The sequence below is a fragment of the Podarcis filfolensis genome (assembly GCF_964270895.1).
Source record: "Podarcis filfolensis genome assembly, chromosome: 3".
NCBI lineage: Eukaryota > Metazoa > Chordata > Lepidosauria > Squamata > Lacertidae > Podarcis > Podarcis filfolensis.
In genome coordinates, this window is record NC_139606.1 from 18731911 (window position 1) to 18756462 (window position 24552).

General features: G+C 42.8%; 1 protein-coding gene across 1 annotated transcript; it reads left to right on the forward strand.

Annotated features, from left to right (window-relative positions):
• Window positions 1–198: 198 nt before the first annotated feature.
• GEN1 (GEN1 Holliday junction 5' flap endonuclease) lies at window positions 199–22939 on the forward strand (the record flags this gene model as incomplete). The annotated part of the gene is given in 15 exon segments (XM_083607214.1): window positions 199–333; window positions 5453–5647; window positions 7323–7337; window positions 7339–7507; window positions 8150–8326; window positions 9943–10053; window positions 12535–12608; window positions 13165–13256; window positions 14416–14566; window positions 16877–16913; window positions 17013–17093; window positions 18061–18191; window positions 19311–19372; window positions 21148–21291; window positions 21546–22939. Coding segments are annotated over 14 exon segments (2799 nt in total). The 5' UTR covers window positions 199–333; window positions 5453–5486.
• Window positions 22940–24552: the final 1613 nt, after the last annotated feature.

A 24552-nucleotide genomic window follows, 5' to 3' on the forward strand; every position in this document is an offset into this window, starting at 1 on the left:
CTCACGCAAAACACTCGAGGGCGTCCAACCCCGCTTTCTTGACACGGGTTTCGCCCACCCACCACCCACCTTCAACTGCGAACCAGAAATGTGAGGCATGCCGCTTCCTTCCCCTCAGCGGCAGGCCGTCCGATTCCGCCGTTCTGGCCCCTCCCTCCCGCTTACGTCACGATTTCGCGCACGCGCGCTTGGCGCCCGCGGAATTACGAACGTCGGCGCTTGGGTACCGTTGTTCGCCTCAACGCGGAAGGGCCCGCGACGCTGACGCCGCCGCCGTGTCGTCTGAGGGACCCAGATGGGTCTGCGCCCACAGAGTCGGCTCGGCTCCCTTCGGTGAAATCTCTCTTTTCCTCACAGGGCGACTCGCAAGAACCTTTCCTAGAGCCATAGGGTAGTAGAGTCACCCTAGGGTCATCTAGTCCAGCCCCCTGCTGGACATCTCAGCTGAAGCATCCGTGCCAGGTGGCCATCCAGCCAAGGAAGGAGAATCCAACACTTGCTGTCAGAAAGAAAGGACTTCTGGAGGTTGGTTAGTCAGTCGCACCAAGAACCATAGCTGTCAACGTTTCCCTTTTTTTCAGGGAAATTCCCTTATTCCGAATAGGATTCCTCGGAAGAAAAGGGAAAAGTTGACAGCTATGCCAAGAACGCGAGTCTTGCGGGACCTCTAAAGACCCTAACATAGAGTTACCAGACTTTTTTCAATAAATCCAGGGACACTTTAAAAAAAAAAATTAAAATGATTTTTTTTATTTTGAAAAGAGAAAAAAAATTAAGAAAAAAGTCAACTCCACAGATCAAAGTTTGCTTTAAAACTGAGCTTTGGTTAATTTAAAAACAAACAAAAAACCCCCACCATGCAATATATTAAATCCGGTGGAAGAAACGTGTAGGTGTGTTTGAAAGAATCCGAGCGTTTTTCCTTCGCCCCCACTTAAACTCCTTTCCTGCATCCAGTTAGCCTATGGTTACCAGGTTTTTTTCAACGAAGCCTGGCTCCAGACTGCTGAGACTGCCGCTGCCACGTTTCCCGGGACATTTAATGAAATCCGGGGATGGAATTTGTCTGGGAACAGATTTGCAAATCCGGGGACTGTCCCCAAGAACCAGGTAAATCTGGTAACCCTACCCTAACAGGTTTATTATGGCATAAGAAGCTGTTGTGGACTAGAGTCTGCTTCACCAATGGCACAAAAAGAGTCCTGCACTTCAAGGGGTCGGACTAGATGACCCTGGGGGTGTCCCTTCCAACTCTACAATTGTGTGATTCTCAGATGTTACCCTCTTTTGGCAGGTGCAGTAGGGAAACGATTCTAAGAGCGGAGGGGTGTTTGCGTGTGTTAAGTTAGCAAAGCTTTTGCCCAACGTTTTTTGGATCGTGCTACTGGGCTACGACCTGATGTGCACTTACTTGGAAGTAACAGTAATAATAATAATACCCTGCCCATCTGAATGGGTTTCCCCAGCCACTCTGGGTGGCTCTCAACAGAATGTTAAAAACATGATAAAACATCAAATATTAAAAACTTCCCTAAACAGGGCTTCCCTCAGTTGTCCTTCACAAGTTAACACAGCCTTACATGGCAATCTTCTGAACGCAGCAGGGCTTGCTTGTAAGTAAAAGGCATAGGATTATGCTGCCAGTTATGGATCCTCAAAATTGCAGTCTCCACGCTCGCATTTTACACAGCATTTCCAATTGGAATTCTCCAATGGAAACTAAATGGAGTTGACTCCCTGCTGTATGCAGTATCAGTCTCTATGTTGATGTGGGTATCGTCGTTTTCTTTTAAGAAGGCCTAGGCACTTATATTATTGTTATATGATGGGGGGCTGCTCTAGATGTCATCTTAGGGTTCCTCCTAAGCCTATGGTTTACTGTTTGTGAGGTGGGGCTCTGTAGAAAGAGAGAATATGAAAGTCTCCAAGCCAATCTCTTTGTCCAGTTAAGGGTTCTGGCCAAGTCCACTGAGTAGATCTTGTCATGGCCACACTGAAGACTCTTGAGTAAGCTTAGCAGTCAAGGAATAAGAAGAGAGATCCTCTTGGGAATCACAGCTTGGTCAAGTTGAAAGGACTTCGTGAATTGAAAACATGTACCCATGTTAATGATGAAAATCCGTTAATAAAAACAAATTTAATAGTTAAAGTTGCAAGAAGCAAAGAATAGGAATAAACGGATAGTTCTCCAAATGAATAACGAGAGGTAGAAAGTTGATTCCCACAAGGATTAGTATTGGCACTTACTTTGGGAAGTCAATTCACACAGGTGAATCATGAGCAGGCTGGTCTAAAAGCAACACCCCAGCAGGCCATGTGAGAGGGATGCCAGTCAATTCCTGTGCTTTTCTGTAGCTCTAATGCGATACACATTTGTGTCCATTAGATGGCACTGCTTCTATTTTTTTTTGGTCTAAGGTGTCCTAGTGAATTCCTTTTTCACTAAATTTCAGTTTGAGTGTACCAAAAGTTGGCCTCATGCTTAGACACTGGGGTAAGGCTTGCTTGCAAGATTATATTTAATGTTCAGGATGATTTCTTATATTATGTGTTTTACGCACATGCATCAAAATGTGGTTTATTCACACAACAAAACACATGGACTACATCTCCCATCACCCAAAGTGCCAATAGTGAGGGATGATGGGAGTTGTAGTTCACAACATCTGAAGCATTGGCTGCTCCTGATTTGTAGGCTTGGCAAGGTCATAGAATCATAGAGTTGGAAGAGACCACAAGGGCCATCGAGTCCAACCCCCTGCCAAGCAGGAAACACCATCAGAGCACTCCTGACATATGGTTGTCAAGCCTCTGCTTAAAGACCTCCAAAGAAGGAGACTCCACCACACTCCTTGGCAGCAAATCCCACTGTCAAACAGCTCTTACTGTCAGGAAGTTCTTCCTAATGTTTAGGTGTTGTGCTGCTTTGTGACAATGTCCTGTGAAGCCCAGAAGCCTGGCGAATGGGAAAATTTTCATTTGAACAGCTACACATCTTAACTGGGCTTTTTGACCAACAAGTGGGAACTTCTGGACATAGCAGTTTAGGGAATGAGCTGGAGGCTCCCAGTTCAAGACTCAGCTCAGCCACAAACTTCCATGGGGTGGTTTTAAGGCAGCTGTGAGGAACGCTTGGCCCTCCAGATGTTTGCTGAACTACAACTCCCATCATCCCTGGCCATTGGCCATGCCTGCTGGGGCTTATGGGAGTTGTAGTTCAGATGCATCTGGAGGTTCCAAAGATTCCCCACACCTTGCCTCAAAGAGATGGATGTGTCTCATCTTCGACTTGCCCCACTCAGGGTGCTGTAAGGAGTACTGAGCTATGCATGCTAAATGCTTTATCCTTCTGTTTTAAGAAACCCTTGCTCTGTGCAGTTTGTCAGAGTACTCAATTCATCTATTACTCGATTCATCTCATAATAATCAAGAGTTTCTCAAAAGCAGCGATTTCTTGAAAGGCAAAGAGCTTGCCAGACCCACCGTTCTAACCATCTTCTGACATACTGTCGCTAGTTTCAACAGGATGCTAATTGTGTGTGAGAGTTTTGTCTGCAAAGCTGTAATATAAGAAGTAATCATTCAGACTATTTGCATAATAAGGTCGCTTGCAGTCTCAGGCTGCAGTCCTATACACAGAGACTTCACGGGAATAAGTTCGATTGAACTCAGTGGGGCTTAACTTCTTCGTGGTCCCATATAGGATTTCACTGTTAGTTTCTTCCCATTCATCAACTCTTAAGATCCTGTGCATAAATACAAAGCTGTGTTAACTTAAAAATATGTATATTAAAGATTTCCTTGGATCACAAAAGTGCATACATCATCTCTGTTTTCAGATCATAAAGTCCTTTCTACAGGCCAGTTCTATTCAATGTGAGAGACCAATGTTGTAGACAGTATAAGGTGGGGGGGGGGGAGACGGGAGGGAGAGAAGAGCGGGGATATTAAACTTTCATCCTTTCACATAATGTATGTGCAAGGGTTTTGTGTCAGAGTCACATGGGTAGGTTCTCTTGTTTTTAACTACATTATCTCTGGCACAATGCAGAAGAGTAGCCACACAATTTCATTTGCAGAAGGGTAACCGCAGAGAAACTTAGAGCAAGGCAGAGGAGAAAGAGAGCCCTAAATTAGGCTACTAATAAATAGGCTGCTATAAGAGGGTGGGAAAGGGTGAAGTGAGAAAAATAACAAGGGGAAATGGGCATCATCAAAGGCAAAAGGGAAAGTGCCAGAAAGGGAAATCAGGAATAGGAAGGGACTATTGTAAGGAAGGGTCAGGAACAGATGAATGCTGCAATCCTTTACATATCCCTGAGTTCAAGCACCAATTAATATAGTGGTACTTATTTCTAAGTAAGCATGCATAGGGTTGTGCTGTAAAATCAGTTGGTGAAAGCCAATTCAGATTGATTTCACAAGTTATGCTTTAAAGTTTATTATGCTACATTTAGAATGGGCTGGGTGACAAATGTGCAATACAAAAGAAAAGATGATGTAGAGCAAGAAGCTCTTTTTAAGAAAAGCAGTTCAGAGATTGAAAGGAGGCGATACCAAGAGTTTAAAAGGGCTGTAAATGGAGATTGCTAAAAGAGTGCTGAGAATTTTTAAAAATATAATAATGTTTATTAATTTTCAATTACAATAATCCAATAATAGCCTCATTACAAAAATGCCAAATTGTAATACAATTACTAATACCAATCATTCAAATGCCAAATTATGTAATTTAGGTAATTTAAGTGCCCCCCCCCGCATGCTAGAATTGATGGTTTGATTATTTACTTCATTCCTGCATTCCAAAATCTTACTAATTTCAATTACCTCCAGTCAAAATAGCAATCCCTTATACAACAACTGCAGTATTAACGAATTCCATTCGTAATGACACATTAAATGATTTATAAATCTACAGGTGAAGCATTAAAACTACCGTATATCCTCGTTCTTCCTGTGTGTGGCCATTATTCTGTCTGTGATGTTTCTTTCTGTCCTTGTAAAAGTATTATGTCTATCTTTTCCCTGTTGTTGCTGTTCTCCTTCATGCCTTGGGCGGAGCTACTATCCCATTGTTGTTTCAGAAGTTTGCTCGTTTGCTGTTTGTTATTTTTTATCATCAAATGCTATTTGAATCATTCGTACTGAACGGAATAGGGATTTTTCCACCGTAGCAAAATGTGCTTTGTCAATGTACTTGGGCACAATCCTGTACACATGAAAGAGCCAGTGTGGGGTAGTGGTTAGAGTTTTGGACTAGGACCAGGGTTCAAATCGATAAGAATCCCGTGTGCTCAGATTTCAGTCCCATTGTGTTCAATGGGGCTGACTCTCATGCAAATATATTTAGGATTGCAGCTTTACAATTTTTATTTCCTTAAAAATCCTTCTTTATTGTAATTTAAATTTCATCACAAGAGACCTCAATTATATTTTATGTTGATCTCCGCAGCTGATGTCCTCGTACTGCCAGAATATTTGTGACGATGGGAGTGACCAGCCTGTGGCAGATCCTGGAACCTGTAAAACAACACGTCCCCCTCAGCAGCCTTAAAGGAAAGACCCTGGCTGTTGATTTAAGTCTCTGGGTGTGTGAAGCACAAACAGTTAAAAAGATGGTTGGGATAGTCAGAAAACCTCACCTTAGGTACGTACAATGCTGCTGTCTTACATTATTGTCAGCAGCATACAGATTATTAAATTATTTGCTTACTCGCTAGTGTTTTCCCAAATCTAAGGTATAGCTTAAATATTTTTCTAGAACTTGGAAGGAAGTTTATTTCCCCTGTTCTCCCCGCTCTTCACCCAGTTATTGAGCAAAACGCAAGGAGAAAACAGTGAATGTAACCAATCCCATATTTATTTATTTGCTTATCTTCATTGCTACTTAGCAAGGGAGACAGGATGATCTTGGGCTGGGCCAGATTGGTTAAGAAAAATCAGTTTATATGCATTATATATGCAATATAACGCTGTGACACCAGATGGCGCTGTGGAGGCCTGTCTTTCCCTACCGGATTTCCCTGTATGAATTTACAACACGTTTAACTGAAGCACGTCTTTGACGTGTCTAGATCCAGCCCTTGTTACTGGTGAAATTATTTTTGTTGTGCGGAGAATCCATGGCTCCCACAGCCATTGATGATAAGGTGTACAGGATGAAGTATAGTCAAGGATGGATCGCTCTCAGAAGCCTCTTCTCCAGTGAACTCCAAATACGGCTCTCAAATTCTTGCTGCGTGCCTCCTTTCCCAGCCCATAATTCCCTATGAAGTTTCACATTTCCGCATGTAGTGATTGCTTCACGTATTTGGGTGTGATTGACAGACAACATAAAAAATGGACACAGAGATAGTGACTGTTGATCTTGCATGAATGTTGTACATCATGGTTTGTTTGTTTTTAAAAAAGTTAAATATAATTGATCTGTCTTAACAAATATTTGGCCAACTTTAAATCCATTGTCATCGTCATCATTATTAATGCTCATATCCTGTTGTTGTTTAGTCGTTTAGTCGTGTCCAACTCTTTGTGACCCCATGGACCAGAGCACGCCAGGCACTCCTGTCTTCCACTGCCTCCCGCAGTTTGGTCAGACTCATGTTTGTAGCTTCGAGAACACTGTCCAAACATCTCGTCCTCTGTCGTCCCCTTCTCCTTGTGCCCTCCATCTTTCCCAACATCAGGGTCTTTTCCAGGGAGTCTTCTCTTCTCATGAGGTGGCCAAAGTATTGGAGCCTCAGCTTCGGGATCTGTCCTTCCAGTGAGCACTCAGGGCTGATTTCTTCAGAATGGATAGGTTTGATCTTCTTGCAGTCCATGGGACTCTCAAGAGTCTCCTCCAGCACCATAATTCAAAAGCATCAATTCTTCGGCAATCAGCCTTCTTTATGGTCCACCTCTCACTTCCATACATCACTACTGGGAAAACCATAGCTTTAACTATACGGACCTTTGTTGGCAAGGTGATGTCTCTGCTTTTTAAGATGCTGTCTATCCTACCCTCATATGCTCATATCCTACCCTTCACCAAATGGGCCGAGGGTGAGCTACAAAAGCACCCACAATTAAAACCAAGTACGAACGATATTAAAAATCTCAAAAGAAAACCACAAAACTATCCAATAGTAAAAAGTTTGTTAACAGCAGCAGGGGAAAGCAAGGCAGCAGGAGGCAAGACATCAACTCAGCCAAAGCCCTGGCGGGTCTTGACCCATAAGTAAACAGCACGTGAGACCGGTGTATGATGTACCGTCAGAAGGGAAGCTATCCCATAGTTGGTACCCTTCCACAAAAGTGGCTCAACTCTCTTGCTATTGCAGGAATCTTTATTTTCGAGTCTCTCTTAACGCTAATGGGAATCCATTTGGTGTTTGTCATGGAGGGGGAGTCCCCAGAGCTGAAAGCAGACACAATGCGAAAGAGGACAGAAGCTCGTTTTGGCCCATCCAGAAAATCCAGGAAGGCAGGAACAGGAAGATCTCGTTTTAAATCTCTACTGAAAGAGGCAAGTGTCCATGGGTGGCTGAATTTCAGTTTTCGGGATACTGAATACTGCTTCCATTACCTTTATATAATCACAGGCATACATTTATTTATAATAAATTTATTTATTAATAATATTTAATCTATTTACTTTGTATAATTTTAAAAAAATATTTTAAAATAATATATTGTATTTGACCAAGTCTGGTTTGATTTGTTAATGTTTGTGAACTGCAGAATAATTATGCTTAATTGACCGTGAAGCATTTTCCATTTTATTTTTTGGGAAGGCATTGTTTCAACGTCGCATGTCAATTTTATAGCTCCAGACACGCGTTTGTAAGATTTAGGGTTTGTCCTGACTCTTGTCTATCGTTTATGAGCTTCACCTCCTATTGATTTAATGACATGAGAAGATGTTCTCTGATTTTATAGCACTGTGCTTTCATACGGCTTGTCTCTTTTAAAGAACTTATGAATTATTGCAGGGCAGTGATCTGCACCTCAATGAAGTGTTTATGGAGCAGAGCACAGGGGAAAAGTTGGTTCAGAAGTTTGTGGCGATTCTCGTGGCCATTTGATGGAAGTGTGCATAATTTTGCAAAGAACTGAATTCCTGCTTTAGGTCTAACTGCATGGTCTCTTGGGTTTTTTGCTTCCTTAGTGCCTCGAAATGTTGGAGTGCTTAGGGGTCCCTTGGGTTCAGGCAGCGGGTGAAGCAGAAGCCATGTGTGCTTATCTGAACTTGAACGGCTACGTGGATGCCTGCATCACCAATGATGGTGATGCCTTCCTCTACGGTGCTCAGACAGTTTACCGGAATTTTACCATGAACATAAAGGTACTTTATTGGGGCTTTGTTTCAAAGAGCTTCTTTTTGTAAATAAGACGAAAACCAAACCGGACCAGAATCATTTCACAGTTTGATTAAAATAAGATCCAAAGCCTGGGTAAACAATAATGTTTTTTGCTGGACGCTTAAGGGCTGACCATGTTGGCACGTGGCAAAATTCTCTGGGGAAAGAGTTCTATAATTGGTGAGCCACCACTGAGAAGGCCCTTCTTTCATTGCCACCTTTTGCACATGGCGAAGGTGACCCTGCAGCGAGGAAATAAATGCAAATAACTGTATTTTATAGTTGGTACTCTTAGCAGTTATCCTGCTGTGGTTTCTCTTTTAAATAGGTTTATTTATATGCATTATTTATTTCCCACTTTTCTTCCATCATGGAATTCAAGGGGCATATGAGTTTGCCTATCTATTTATATTTCATTTGATGTGTTAAGTCAGAAGTGCACTAACTTCAACAATCCTTGAGAAATCTTAGTTACTGCAACTCCCTCTTCTCATAAGCTCTGATTTCCCCCCTGGCTCTCAGCAAACCATAGTTTGCCAGTTCATCCTTCAGCTTGGAGGTTCTCTTTTTTTTTATAATATTTTTATTTTTTCCATATAAACACAACATACATAAACATACAAAGACAAAAACAGAACAAAAAACATGTATCATTTCATATCCTAATTTCTTATACCTTTCTTCCCCGACTTCCTCATGCCTCCCTTTTCTGTATTCCAAATTCTTATCGATTGTTCAGCAAATCTTCCCTTATTTTAATTTAAATTTAGACTAGTCTTCCTTATTCTCCTTGTCTTAACCATAGCTAATAGTAACCATTTACTTTCCAGTCCAACATCATTCTAACTTTCATTAATTTTGTAATATTTCTTTAAATAGTCTTTAAATTTTTTCCATTCTTCTTGCGCCAGCTTGGAGGTTCTCAGAGCCATTGGAGGAATGTTTCTTTCTGCTGGTAGTAGCAGGGGTGTTTCCTCAGTGCTCATTGAAGAAACTATGTTAACGACATTTCTTCCTGCTTTGTGATCTTCTTTCTCCTTCGGCGATCACTCATAGGCGAGTAAGGTTTTTTTTATGATTGTTGTAAAAGTGTGTCCGTAAGTGACTGTGGAGGCCAGTTCTGGATCTGCACATCCTTCCACAGTGGGGACATAGGTTTCTGGGCGGGAGTTGATCACAGTGAGGGTTTACCAAAGGTGCCTTCCTCTTAGTTCATTTCTCCCTTTCGTCCTGAGTTCGTGCTTCTTCAAATTCCATGACAACTTTGGTGAAGGCTGTTCTCCAATTGGAGCGCTCACGGGCCAGTGATTCCCAGTTGTTGGTGTTACGCTACATTTTTAAAGATTTGCCTTGAGAGCGTCTTTAAACCTCTTTTGTTGTCAACCGGCATTACACTTTCCATTTTTAAGTTTGGAATAGAGTAGTTTCTTTGGAAGACGATTATCAGGCATCAGAACAACATGACCAGTCCAATGAAGTTGATGTTGAAGAATCACTGCTTTGACACTGATGATCTTTGCTTTTTTCCAGTACACTGGCATTAGTTCGCCTGTCTTCCCAATGCCAGAGGGTGTCGCCATCTGACTGTGTTCTTTTGCAGGACCCGCACATCGACTGCTATTCAATGTTAGCTATTGAGAAGACACTGGGCTGCAACAGAGACTCACTGATTGGATTAGCAGTTCTACTCGGTTGTGATTATCTTCCTAAGGTAACAAAACAAACAAACAAAAATGTTGACGTTCTGGAGTGAACAGCTGATCTTTTTGCATTAGCTCGTAACCTTCCCCGGACATGACACTGTCTTCATATGCTGTCAACTGTCTTCATATGCTGGTTCCTAGTCGGTGTTTCCTAATAGATTTATTTCCCTTCCCCCATGCTTTTCCAAGGCCCTGATCCTAAGCTCTAAGGCTCTGCTGAAATACTTGAGACTAGCATCCAAGTAAACATGTGCGTAGTGTTGAGAAATGAGATTCCCAACCCATCTTTTGTTCTTAAAGGTGGGGAAATGGGGTTGGATCCTGAAGTGTCCCTTTTGTGAATAAAAGGGAACAGTTCCATTCATGGAACAGACCAAGATGCATTGGAGCCTCTTGCTGGAGAGAGGAAGGAAGGTGATTTTCTCTGATTCAACCTGCAGTTCACCATATCGTCTCCCGTACTCTTTTGTGGGGTCCTCCTGTCCCCTGGAGCAGCTTCTCAGTGGGCTGTAGGCAGAAGGAGGAATCCATGAAAAACTTTCCCCCTCCACTTCCTCCAGCTGGGGTATCCCAAGAGACATTCATGGGGATTCTTGATCTAGCCAACAGACGAGTGCTAGTCAATAAGGATATTTTCATAGAATTGTAGTGATGGAAGGGACCCCAAGGGTCATTTAGTCCAGCCCCCAGCAATGCAGGAATCTCAGCTAAAGCATCCATGTCAGGTAGCTATCCAACTTATGCTTAAAAACCTCCAAGGAAGGAGAGTCCGGAACCTCCCTAGGAAGACCGTTTTGGTGGCATATAGGGCTTAACATTTGAAGCCAGGGCATGTACATTTGGATTCAGAACAAATTTGCCTGTTTGTTCCTTTGGCACAAGCAGTTCTTTGGACTGCGTAACTTTTGCTGTCTTTAGTGGGGCTAAAAGGGCTCGGCTCTCATTTGTGAATCATACCAGCATTGAATGGGAGTATATGATTGCTGGAAAAAGAATTTATAAAGCAGGAAAGTGACTGAGCCTATACCCAGCTGAACAAATAAGTCACATTGGGTGAATTGCAGCCCATTCTATAATTCCCTGATTGTTCTTCCTGGCCACATGAATATTTTAATTTTCCATTGCTCTCTGACAGCTTTAAACAGCGATAATCGCAGTCAAACTACTCTGCTTCGGTCATGTACATACAGGCAAAGCACAAACTACTAATTCTATCTAGAGATTTAAATGAGCCATACTGTGTGAACAATTTTGCAATGCCGCTATTTCAATGCAGGCATACTCCTCCTGCAAACATTTCTGTCTCCTTTGACTCCCGCGACCTCCCTTCAGGTGATGCAGCTGTCTGAACAAAATCTTCCAGTGTTTTGCTGCCAGCTTTCAATTTCAAAATATCATCCTCTACATCCAGCCAGCTACTTGCCCTTCTTTTCGTTTCAGTCAATCTGGTTTTTGAGTTTTTCAGAAGCAAATCCATGTTTTACTGCAAGATCCCAGGCGTGCCTTAACAATCTGATTTGTGAAGCTTTTAAATCTGTTTCTTCCAGAAAGTTAGGTAAAGCAGTTCAAAGCTCTTCAGTCTGCCACATGTTTGATAGAGAGATTGAGGGAGAGAGAGAGCATCCTTTAACGTATTGATTTTACAAAATCAAAACCAAAAAAATAAGCCTTTGCTTATAATAATTCTTTGCACATTCTCATAATAGTCACCTTCCCTGACCCTGTCAGGCTGTAACTGATTGCACTGTTTGTGAGCAATGCATCTCTCCGGTAATCAGTGTGCTTTTGTGAGAGGATGTTTGCCTTTTGATTCTCTTTAGTATTTGTTTCACATTTGACCTTCCACCCCCATTTTAACTTTGCGTAGCATCAGGGAGTTGGAAAGGGACATTGGGGGTCGTCTGCTCCAACTTTACAACATCCCAACCAGACAGAGGAGCTTCACACATAATTTGCTACAGGTCAAACCAACGTGAATGTTAGTCGCTCCTTTCCATGTTGACCACATTTTGTCTGCTGCAGCAGATAAATGTCAAAGCTGCCCATTGCATTTTTAAAAATGTGTACAGTGGTACCTCAGGTTACATACACTTCAGGATACAGACGCTTCAGGTTACAGACTCTGCTAACCCAGAAATAGTACCCCGGGTTAAGAACTTTGCTTCAGGATGAGAACAGATATCGTGTCGCGGCAGCAGGAGGCCCCCGTTAGCTAAAATGGTGCTTCAGGTTAAGAACAGTTTCAGGTTTAGTACAGACCTCCGGAGCGAATTAAGTACTTAACCCGAGGTACCACTGTACAGGCATTTTGTTCATTCAGTCATTTGTTGTTTTGACCATCACTGTCATTTCAGCCACCTGCCGCGTTGATGATTTAACAGTTTGTATGAAAGATAGTGCGGGGAAAGTTTCGTATTCGCACTGCAGTGCTCAAAATGCTGCTGTAAATTGCTACGTCGATGTGTGTAATATTCTCTTGTCTCTTAAAGGGAGTTCCTGGAGTTGGAAAAGAACAAGCTTTAAAGTTGATTAAGACTGTGAGGGGAGAGAGCTTACTGCAAAGGTATATTTTATCTTATCTTGTAGGCTAGAATTTACAAATTGTCAGCTGTACATTTGTGTGAGCATTGTGCGTCATACAGGCCTAATGCTGAGTTGCTTAGTGAAAATTAGCATCCTATAAACCCTGCATGAGTTTTCAGATACATTTCCCTGCTATGGATGACATCCAACATTAGTCATACTTCAAGCAGACTTATTGAAATCAGTGAACTAGCCCACTGATTTCAGTGAGTGTACAGTGGTACCTCAGGTTACAGACGCTTCAGGTTACAGACTCTGCTAACCCAGAAATAGTACCTTGGGTTAAGAACTTTACCTCAGGATAAGAACAGAAATCGCATGGCGGTGGTGGCGGGAGGCCCCATTAGCTAAAGTGGTGCTTCAGGTTAAGAACAGTTTCAGGTTAAGAACGGGCCTCGAGAACGAATTATGTTCTTAACCCGAGGTACCACTGTATTTGTAAGATGTGCATTGCCTTAACATGTAAGCAGCAGATCTTACGAACAATGGTGATTGTGTGCCTCACCTTAAGTGCTCCGTGCTACTTTAAATATTAGGTTTGCGCACTGGAAAGACCACTTCCAAGATGATGACATCCCAGCCCTGGCAGTAAACAAGGTGATTCATTGTGCCGTGTGTCGTCATCCAGGTGAGTCGGCCTGTGAACTTTAGAAGTGCAGTGCACAGAGGCCTCCCCTTCAACAGGTTTGCAGTAGAATTAAAAGGTTTCTTAAAAGGAGACTGGATTGAGCCAGCGCCAATCCATGAAAAGTGAGCGATAACTAAATCCTTTTCTCTCTACAGAAAATTATAATCAGCCTCTCCCCGAAGGAACGTTGTGTAGCACAATTGGCGTATTGTTTGTTATTATTGTAATAATAATCTATATCCTGCTTTCTCTCACCATGGATAACTCAAAAGGTCTGGTTCGCATGACACGCTAAAGCAGGCATAGGCAAACTCGGCCCTCCAGATGTTTTGGGACTACAACTCCCATCATCCCTGACCACTGGTCCTGTTAGTTAGGGATGATGGGAGTTGTAGTCCCAAAACATCTGGAGGGCCGAGTTTGCCTATGCCTGAGCTAAACGAAACCATAGTTTAGTGCAAGCATGCAGGCTATCAAGAGAGGAGTTCAGGGAAGCTTAGCTTCTTTCTGGTCGTTCTGCTGTTGTGGTGCCAGGAGGAAAAGTCATGGTTTGGGTTAGTGTGTTGTCCAAACCTGGGCTTGTCATTTAGCTCTTCCACAAGCTGCAGACTGTAGAACAGACCTTGGTTACACCTTGTGGTTTGCCTGGATAGAGCCAAACCATGAGTTTGGGTTTGAACAACAAGCTAAGCCAAGCCAGCACAGCAACCAAACAAACCCCTATACAGTACCTGGCATTTTATTTTTGTTTTTTTGTTTTGTTTTTTGTTTGGTTTTATTATTTTGTTTTGTTTCATAAAATGTATATACCATTGATTGTAAGAAAAACCCTTCAAAGCAGTTTACAGATAGAATGAAACCTACAGAAATGCTTCAGCTACTTGTGCAATTATACCTCATTCAGAACTTTATGGGACACACCTCTCCATTTTAAGAAGCCTGCACTCTCCTTTCCATTTTCTTTTCTTTTTTATAAATTTATTACAAATTTACAAACAATCCCCAAGTGCCCAAAACACAAAGAGAATTCCATAAATTCCCATGGACTTCCCTCCTCTCTTTTGTGGGTCCTTGGGTTAACTTTTTTTCTCCCGCATCTTCCCTGTTGACGCAACTCTATTAAATCTCCATTACAACCGTCGTCACCATTTTCTTGCAGGAGCTTATAAAGATCATGTGAGCACTGGGTGCCGTCTCTGCAGCAGCACAGCATGCTGTGAACCCCACGATGCGGAATTCTGCTGCCCTTGCGACTGGCACTCCTCCGAGCAAGACCGGCGAGTCAGCGCAGTGGAGAATGGCATTAAAAAGTAGGAGTGCTTCGATGTGCATTTCCCCGAATTGCTTCAGGAAAAGGACACCAGTTCTCTGGGGGTCTCACCTGTGCAGTCACACAAGTGGACAGCGTTTTCAACTGTATACAGTTATTTTCCATATATTCAAAAAATGTTTTCCACTCTTCTTTAAACATATGTTCTTGCTCTCTTATTATATGCAAGTTGTGCATATTCTATCAACTTAAATTGCCAGTCCTCTTTAGGTAGGATTTCGCTCACTTTCCATTTTGGGGCTAACAAAGCACGGGCCACAGTTGTTGCATACATAAATCATCTTTTCTGACACCAGGGAATTTCAGTCTGGGTTATCCCCAACAAAAAGGACTCTGTTTGGGGGGGGGGGTAAATCATTTTGAATTTTTTTTTTCATTTCATTATAAATCATTTCCCAGAACCCTTTTACGTTTTTACATGTCCACCACATGTGGAAGAATGTTCCCTTCACTTCTTTACACTTCCAACACTTATCTGATTCTGTTTTGTAAATATTAGCCAACCTACTCAGAGTTAAGGTGACACGGGTGGCGCTGTGGGTTAAACCACAGAGCCGAGGACTTGCCGATCAGAAGGTTGGCGGTTCTAATCCCCGCGATGGGGTGAGCTCCCTTTGCTTGGTCCCTGCTCCTGCCCACCTAGCAGTTCGAAAGCACGTCAAAGTGCAAGTAGATAAATAGGTACTGCTCCGGCGGGAAGGTAAACGGCGTTTCCATGCGCTGCTCTGGTTCACCAGAAGCGGCTTGGCCAATAAAGCAAAATGAGCGCCGCAACCCCAGAGTTGGTCACAACTGGACCTAATGGTCAGGGGTCCCTTTACCTTTTTACGCAGAGTTAAGCACCATCTATGAATCATTTTCAAGTACTTCTCTTTCAATAAACAGCATGCTATAAATTTCAAGCCACCTTTTGAATAAACTCCAGAAACAAGGAAGCTATTTCCGAGTCCAGAATCCAGACTGGTTTTTTTTTTTTAATATAATTTTTATTAACAGGCCAATCAAATCACATTAATTCCAAATCACATTAGTTCCAAATTATACAGTCAGATTTTTAAAATTTTTGTTGGGGGTGCCCATACTTCAAGCTCCGAAAGGGATCAAAACTTCACTCTTGCTGCTGCTGCTTTAATTAAACAGTTCTATCCAGTTCTGTCCAGATAGTCTCTTTGTTATTTTCCTCATCTTCCTGTTGTTATCATTCCTCATCTTCCTGTTATATTCCTTTCTTTGTGATCTCTGATAATCTTCACAAGCGGGTTGCAAACAAACATATTCTGTGTGGGTTTTACACTCTCCAAGAGTCATATCACATAAAGGACAGACACCATTTCCACACCTCCGTAAAAAACATTCCCACAGTCTGTCCATTGATTTCCACAGGCTTGCCAATCTATATCTCAGGGGGACCTGCCAGGTCAAGATCACATTCCGATAACCATACATTCACATTCCGATGACCCTGGTCCTCCTCCCCCTCGTCCTCCTATGGGCAAGCCTGTCTTAACGAAAGTCCATTTGTAACTATGTCATAAAACTTTCTTTCCATTCCCCGATGTTTCCACCAGTCCTCTCTTTGATCAGTAATTCATTTCCACACAGTTCTTAACTCCTGCTTGTGATTAGTAATTAGCAGTGATTCTTCTCTCTGGAGGGGAGGGTTATTGGTAGTCACATAAGACAAAATAAGAAAAGTTTTTTCCTCCCCCCCCCTTTCCGTCCCACTCCAACATACCAGTCTTTTAATGATGATTCTTCACTTGATTTATTTGTCCAGCCCGTCGCTCCGCTCGCAGAGATCCCATTAATCAGCAGTCTTTACTCCCGATCTTCACTTGATGTATGTGCATTAGCTTCTTTCCAATTATATATTTCCAATTATATATTTCGAGCTAATGCGAACCAGTGCGTGATTAGAGACAGCGTCAGGGAGAGCCGACCTCACCCGAGGGCTTCGTGCCAAGTGTCCTCACCCCCTTCTTTCGAATCCGGGGGTGAATTATGGACACAGCTGGCAAGGCAGTCCCCCCCATTCCCTTGGGGGGGCAAGGGAGGCTGCATACTCCCATCACAGCCTCTTAATTACCTCTTGTGGGTCGGAGAGATGTTATTGTTGGCCATCTTCCAATGCGCCCCCTGGTGGCCCCCCCAGAATCCAGACTGGTTTAGCTCAGTTACCTGTCGCTTCACCTCTCCTGCCCTTTCGCATTAGGCTTACAGCTCTGAAGGCAGCTCCTTTTCACACTTCACATTTCTAACCTCTTCCTAATGTATGCATTTTTATTCACAGGAAAGCTAAAGCATGCAAAGGATTTCCATTTCCTGAGGTAATTAGACCCGATTTGAAAATTTGAAAATGAATACTTCCTAGAATCTTCTTATCCAGAAACCTTCTCCTTTTCACTTGTTCTTTTTTTCCTGCCAAGGTTATCCAAGAGTACCTAATCAGCAAAGATAAACCGATGAAGTTAAATGGGTGCCGGAGGCCAAATTTATTGTCCTTTCAGGTACAGATAGTACATTTTGATGGTTCAACCGATTGTATGCATTAGCATTTAGCCCAGCTAGTAATGATGTGTAGTTGCCATTTTGTTGGTTAGAAGAATCTTTATATAAATAAAAAAAATTACGGAAAGTAAGCACCAAAAAATAGTAGGAATTATTGCAATGTCGGTTAATTGTTTCTGCATCTGAGCACTCAAATTAAGGAGAAGCTTAAGCAGTTTTAGAAAATGAAGTACTCTGGGTGACTTTCAACAGATTCATGGAGGAACAGGCTATCAATGGCCATAAGGGCTATATTCTACCTCCATTGTTGGAGGCAGTTGATGGGAATCACAAGCATGGAGCATGCTCTTGTGCTCAGGACTTTCAGGATAATGGTGGGCTTTTGGTAATAATAATAATAATAATAATAATAATAATAATAATAATAATAATAATAATAATTTATTATTTATACCCCGCCCATCTGGCTGGGTTTCCCCAGACACTCTGGGCAGCTCCCAACAGAATATAAAAAATGCAATAAAACATCAAACATTAAAAACTTCCCTAAACAGGGCTGCCTTCAGATGTCTTCTAAAAGTCAGATAGTTGTTTATTTCCTTGACATCTGGTGGGAGGACGTTCCACAGGGTGGGTGCCACTACCGAGAAGGCCCTCTGCCTGATTCCCTGTAACCTCACTTCTCACAGTGAGGGAACCACCAGAAGGCCCTCGGAGCTGGACCTCAGTGTCTGGGCTGAACAATGGGGGTGGAGACTCTCCTTCAGGTATACTGGGCCGAAGCAGTTTAGGGCTTTAAAGGTCAGCACCAACACTTTGAATTGTGCTCGGAAACGTACTGAGCCTCTCTCGTGTGCTAATGGCAAGTGAGCTGTTTCATACACAGAACTTGAAAAGGTTTCCGCCAATAATACTGTTGCACCAGTTTTAGAGGACACATGTTTAGAGCTTTTCTCACACTTACAGAAATTTGCTTTTGAGAAAATGGACTGGTCCAAGCATTACGCTTGTGAGAAATTGTGCATCCTCCTCACATACTATGACATGAACAGAAGGAAGTCTGGCCATTTTGACGCACAGCAACTGCAGGCACGACGGTAATTTTATTTGGTAGTTGGAGGAATTCTAACCCCGTTTCTTTTCATATCTGTTGCTGGAGAAAATCTGTATTCCTGATAGCCTTGTGGAAATGGAAAATATATGGGTTTTTAATTACATTTATACAAAGTTTAAATCAGTCCTGTATTTCTGATGTAGTGTAAAATCCCCAGAACATAACCCCCACATAAATGGTGGGATTGTTGTATTCTTTTGCATATTGCAGCCACGTGGGAGATTAGCCCCATATGTGGTGGGTTTTTAAAGTTTTTATTTATTTTAATGCCATTCTCATATTTCCTAAAGAGTCAGTTAGCTTTTTCTGTTCTTTTCTTAAATAAGCACTTTTCTTTTCTTAAATAAGCCCCCCCCCCCTTTTAAAGTAACTTAAATTCTGAATTTCACACAAACTTCTAATTGCTTGGGCATTTTTCTGTTTGCGTTCTTCTAATTTAAAATGGTTTGTGTTTTTGCTTTTTGTGGAATATTGCAGCCAAATATAATTAGCAAGCGTAGTGCTAGTTAGTGTATGAAGGGGTAAAGGACCACAAATAGACTCAGCCAGGTCACGTCGCAAGAGGGAGGAAGTAAAGCCTTTCTTCTTTCTCTCTCTCTCTCTCTCTCTCTCTCTCTCTCTCTCTCTCTCTCCCCCCCCCCCCCCTCCACATCATGTAATGGAATGGACATGTGTGACTTTGCTCACAAAGTTACAGCACATGTTTGGAATCATATTCTGTATTTTCTACCAAAGAGTATTTTGCCTTTATTATTGTTGCTGCTGCATGGCACAATGCATGACTGAGACCTTGAACCTGTGAGTAAAGCATTTTAAACTTACTTAACATTGTGTGGGCTGCTAATTGCAAGAGGGGTAGAAAGAGGTCAGTTGCTGTGTGTAGTTGGAACGGGATAAGAAAAGTCTAACAAGCTATATTCCTAACGCTATACTGCTGCTTAACTTTTGTGAGTTTCATGCTCTCCTACTGGGGCTCTTTTGTGCAACCCCTGCGTTTTGAATCTAGTCAACCCAGCCAATTCTGTTCTTGTTCACCCACACATGTGGATCCACAGGGATTCCTATATTTTAATCCCCCCTTATTTTCATCTTTGTTTTACAGGATAATCAAGACCCGGACTAAAAATGGCATTCCTTGCTTTGAAATAGAGTGGCAAAAGCCAGGTTGGTGCTGTTTGTTTCTGAGTTCTTTGGGCTTATCATACAATGCCGCTTTAAATGCTGGTTTAATGAAAAGTTTCCTTACCACCTTGAAGGAAGGAAGACAGGGATGATGTGATAAGAAACTAACTTTAGCAGTATTGGAATGTTAAAAATAAAAGACAGAATGGCCCTGTGTGTCTGGTGATTGCTGGTTGGGAGAATGTTTTTAGATTTATTTTTAAAACACACACACACACACACACACACACACACACACACACACTTAATATATGTGCTTGCCACCCTGGACCTCTTTTGGGAGGAAGGGCAGGATAGAAATTGAATAAATGAATAGTGTGAGTATGCCAAAATTGGATCTTTAGATAATTGCGCGCTGTTCAGACGAGTAGAACAACACACATCAAATCCTGACTTTATTCCTTTCTTGTGGCAGCCATTGCTCAGTTGCGAAGCATCAGCTCAGCTTGCAGAAGGCTCTCGGTTGAACTCATAACATCTCCAAATAGGGTTGGGTAGGGCTGGGAAAGGCTTCATATATTCATATTGATAACTGGATACAGGGCAAGTCCCAGCACAGGAGGAAACAGGAAGTTTATCTACTGGCTGGACAAACATCCCTCTTCATGTCTAAACATGTCCACTCTACGAATGTTGTATTTGACTGCTCTGTTTCACACCTCACATAAAAAAATAGCGTTTGTTTTAAATATTTAAGAATGAACCACTGTTTTGTTTTTAGACATGTTGGAAATTTATGCACTGAAATTTGCTTAATGGTAAAATTTGTAGAGGGACGCGGGTGGCGCTCTGGGTTATACCACAGAGCCTAGGACTTGCTGATCAGAAGGTCAGCGGTTCGAATCCCCACGACGGGGTGAGCTCCCGTTGCTCAGTCCCTGCTCCTGCCCACCTAGCAGTTCGAAAGCACGTCAAAGTGCAAGTAGATAAATCGGTACCGTTCCGGCGGGAAGGTAAAAGGCGTTTCCGTGCGCTGCTCTGGTTCGCCAGAAGCGGCTTAGTAATGCTGGCCACATGACCTGGAAGCTGTACGCCGGCTCCCTTGGCCAATAAAGCGAGATGAGCGCCGCAACCCCAGAGTCGGCCACAACTGGACCTAATGGTCAGGGGTCCCTTTACCTTTTAAAAATTTCTAGACCTCTTTTCCACCACCAGAGTGGTCCCAAAGCGGTTTGCAACAAAATTAAACAAACAAACAGTTCGCAACAAAAGTAAACAAACAAACAGGGACACATATAAATGTCGATATGAGTAGCAGAGCAGTAATAAATGCATACATACAGCATTGCAGGGGGTTGGACTGGATGACCCTTGGAGGTCCCTTGCCCCTATACAATTTTATGATGCTATGGAATGAAAACGCCAAAGCAGAGTCAACCAAGCCCTCCAAAAGCCTGGGAGAACATATGTGTTTTTACTGGGCAACAGAAGGCCATCAGTGACTTCTTGCCTGAAAGTCCTACCCTGGTGATGACACCTGGTGATCCCCTCCTGGCAATTTTTTCCTCTCTTAGATATTCATGGGAGGAGCAATTGGGGGGGAGGGAGCAATGTGGAGACCAGGGGGGAAAAACTGGAAACAACCCCCCTCCTAAAATAACAACAACCCACAGGGCTTAGGAAATGACAGTTCATTTGCTACTCCCTTGGATTGCACAGTGCCTAAATGAGAACAGAGTTATCTTTTCTGCAGCCCTGAACCTGCCCATTTGTATCTGATAGTATTTTGTTTCCATGCTCTGGATTCATTGCTCCAGATCATTACGCTACAGCAGACGATCAGCCTGCGGAACCCTTTTTAATAACAACAGAAGAGGCGTCACTATTTGAGGCTGCGTATCCAGAAGTGGTTGCCCGATACCATATGGAGAAGTTGGAAATATGCAAGGAAAGGAACAAAGGTAAATCTGAAGCGTCGGGTTTTGCTGTTGATTAAATAGACACCGCGCTCCTTTCGTTTTGTGAAATTGCCCATTATCCTCCCGAGATGTATGCATCTTAGTCAGCGAAGCATTATAATGTAAGCAGATTCTCAGTCACTTTCCCCAGCCCTTGCTTAACTGCCCTTTAAATCACAGATTGCTTCTGTTAACTTCATCACAAGGAACAAAGCCTCATTTTTACAAGGTGACTTTGTTTTGTCTGGTTATTTTAGGTAAGAAGAAGAAACCTAAAGAGAGAGAACGCTTAACTGGGGACAGTGAAATTGCAGATCTTCTTTCTCGGCTGAACATGCGATCTGATGAGGAAACCTTTTCCGGCAAAGATCCTAAGCCTCCATTTACAACTGTTTCTGGTTTTCAAACAGTCCCAGAAAAGGGCTCTAAATTTCACGGCCTACCTGTCACTGCACATTTTCCTACTGCAGTCACACAAAGTCAAAAAACCCCATCTACCTTGCTCGTGACTACTTTGCAAAATACAGAGTGTAATTGCATTCCTGACGGTTCTCTGAGCTCGCAACCTGAAAACTTGCGTGCATCTTCCCAAATTGCCCATCTGCAGTTGAGTGACATTGACTGGGAAGGAACATCCTTCAGCGTTTCTCCAAAGCGGGTTAATATTGCTTGTTTGGAATCTGAGTCAGATGCGAGTAGTAATTTTCCAAATCAACACTCTTCACTGCACTGCAAAACAGCTGAAATCGTTCCCCCGTCTTTGAATTCTGTGCGATATGATCCAAATCTACCAGGGAGTGAGGAGTGCTCTGTCTCCAAAATTGACCTTCATAAAGGTCAAAATGATTTATCTTCACAAGAGCGGGCAATTCTGAAGCCTTCTGCTTTGGAAGCTTCTCCCAGCCTTTCAGATATGTCTCTGTTAAACTCTTTGCAAATGGTAGAACAAATCAATGTTACATCTAGCCCTGAGGGAAAAGCTCCATCTCCTTCAGCTCAGCTAAATGACAGTGCTCAGGAAGTTGAAAGCATATTACCAGGAAAATATCTGCGGGGACTTGGCTTGCCAAACTTGCTCAAAAACTATGAAAATCCAACCCGGGCGTCAGAAAACCTCAATAGTCCAGGAACTTCAGTGTCTCTGGGTGCCGGAACACGAAAACCAACTTTCTTGGGAAACAAGTCACCAAGATTGTCTCGCAAGTCAATGGAAGTCCTAGATAGCTGTCGGATGAGGGGAAAACCCGTGCCGGCCACTCATAAAAGCTCGCTGAAAAAGAGCGTGTGCCAGAAGATTTACTCCAGTGAAGACAGTGATGGTGAAAATGTGAAAGGTAGAAAGAAGGCTCACAGAAGCCCTAAGTGGCGAAGGAAGGGTCGCGTGGTTCAGCTGAAGGACAAGTCTAGGGACAAAAGGAGCAGCCATGAATTGGTGGCTGAAGTTGTGCCAGGAAAGAACTCTCTTAAAGGGCCTGCCATTAATTTACCAGTGGAAGAGCTTCCTATTGCACACATTCACAATTCTCTGACACTCTCAGAATCTAAGCTTTGTCGGTCCTCTCCTCCCCTTCAGGCAAGTGAGGCTGCCACCTGGTCTGATAGCCCCCTTCCTTTGGCCGAACGGCTGAAACTAAGACTGCAGAGCAGTTGAGGATCCCTTGGCATTTTGCTCTTCTGGGCATTTCTTAAATTCTCATCTTCTTCCCCCTCCGTAACCTTTGTAAAAGCTCAACCGACAGATCTACGTAAAGAGACACCACCTTAATGAGTGAGGGTGCAGGGAGAGATCTGGAATGAGCAGAACTAAATGCTGGTGTGAAATTAACTAGTCTCTTCAGTCAGCCTTTATAGCTCTACCATGGTTTCCTGTAGAACTGGCTGTGGATTGTGCTGATGGCTCATAAGCGCATTCTTCTTTTGTTGAGGTGCATCATATCTGCATCCCTTCTTTTCTTGAGCTGCACTGCATCTGCGGCAATGAATGAAAGCAACTTTTGTTCATCAATCCAATTACCGAACGTGTGGCAAGTTGTTTCTGCCCACCCGGATGGTGGTTCTGTTGATACCAGATATCTTCACACTTCAGGGTTATGCAATATGACTCGGTCTTTTTTAGAGCTTTCCATGGACCAAATCACAGAACATACCCCCACGGGTCTGGGATCTTAGACTGGGTTTGCAAGCAAAACAAGAATGCTGTGGTGGGAGATACTACTCTTGAATTCTGCCCCATGTAAGAACCTCAATACTCAGTTATTGCAATCTGTTCTATGTGGGGTTATCCTTGGGCCTGGTCTGAAAGTGGCGCAAAAGGCTGTGACTAGACTTTTGATGGGGAAGTCTATCACCAGCCCATAACTGTTCCTCAAAAGTTTGTACTGGCTGCCCATACACTACCGAGCCAGATTCAAGGTCCTTGTATTGATTTTCAAGTCCCTTAACAACTTGGGTCCAGGATTACCTCAGGGACCGCCCGATCCCTTATATCCCTGTCCAATTGCTGGGGTCTTTGGGGGAGTCACTATTAGTGGTCCCCTGTGGCTCAGAAGCACAGCTCATAGACACCAGGGACCATGCATTTAATATTGTGGGCACAGTTTTTATGGACCTCCCTTCCATTTGAGATTAGACAGGCCCCCTCCCTGCTGAACTTTCAGCCCCTACTGTGAAGACTTCCATTCCAGCAGGCATTTTAAACTGACATTTTTGATTTTATAGTTTTAACTGATTTTTACTTTTTGTATTGTATCCTTGTAACAACTCAGAGGTTGTTGTGTTAAGCAGTATAGAAATTGTTTAAATGAAGAAAGAAGAATAAACTCCCTGCAAATGTAAAAAAAAAAAAGCCCGACACAGCAAGGAGAATGAATCTTACCTATCCCTTTGCCTGTTGTGTTGCTTTTCTATTTGCAGTGAGTTCTTAACTTAGGGAGAAGGGACATAGGTTGTACCGCTTCAGAATACAGTGGTACCTTGGGTTACAGACGCATCAGGTTACGGACGCTTCAGGTTACAGACTCCGCTAACCCAGAAATAGTACCTCGGGTTAAGAACTTTGCTTCAGGATGAGAACAGCGGGAGGCCCCATTAGCTAAAATGGTGCTTCAGGTTAAGAACAGTTTCCAGTTAAGAACGGACCTCTGGAACGAATTAAGTTCTTAACCTGAGGTACCACTGTACATCACTGCATTCTTCCGCACGGGTAAACCAGATATAATGCCTTCAGTAATCATGACAATCCCAGTTGCTGTAAAGATGCAATCT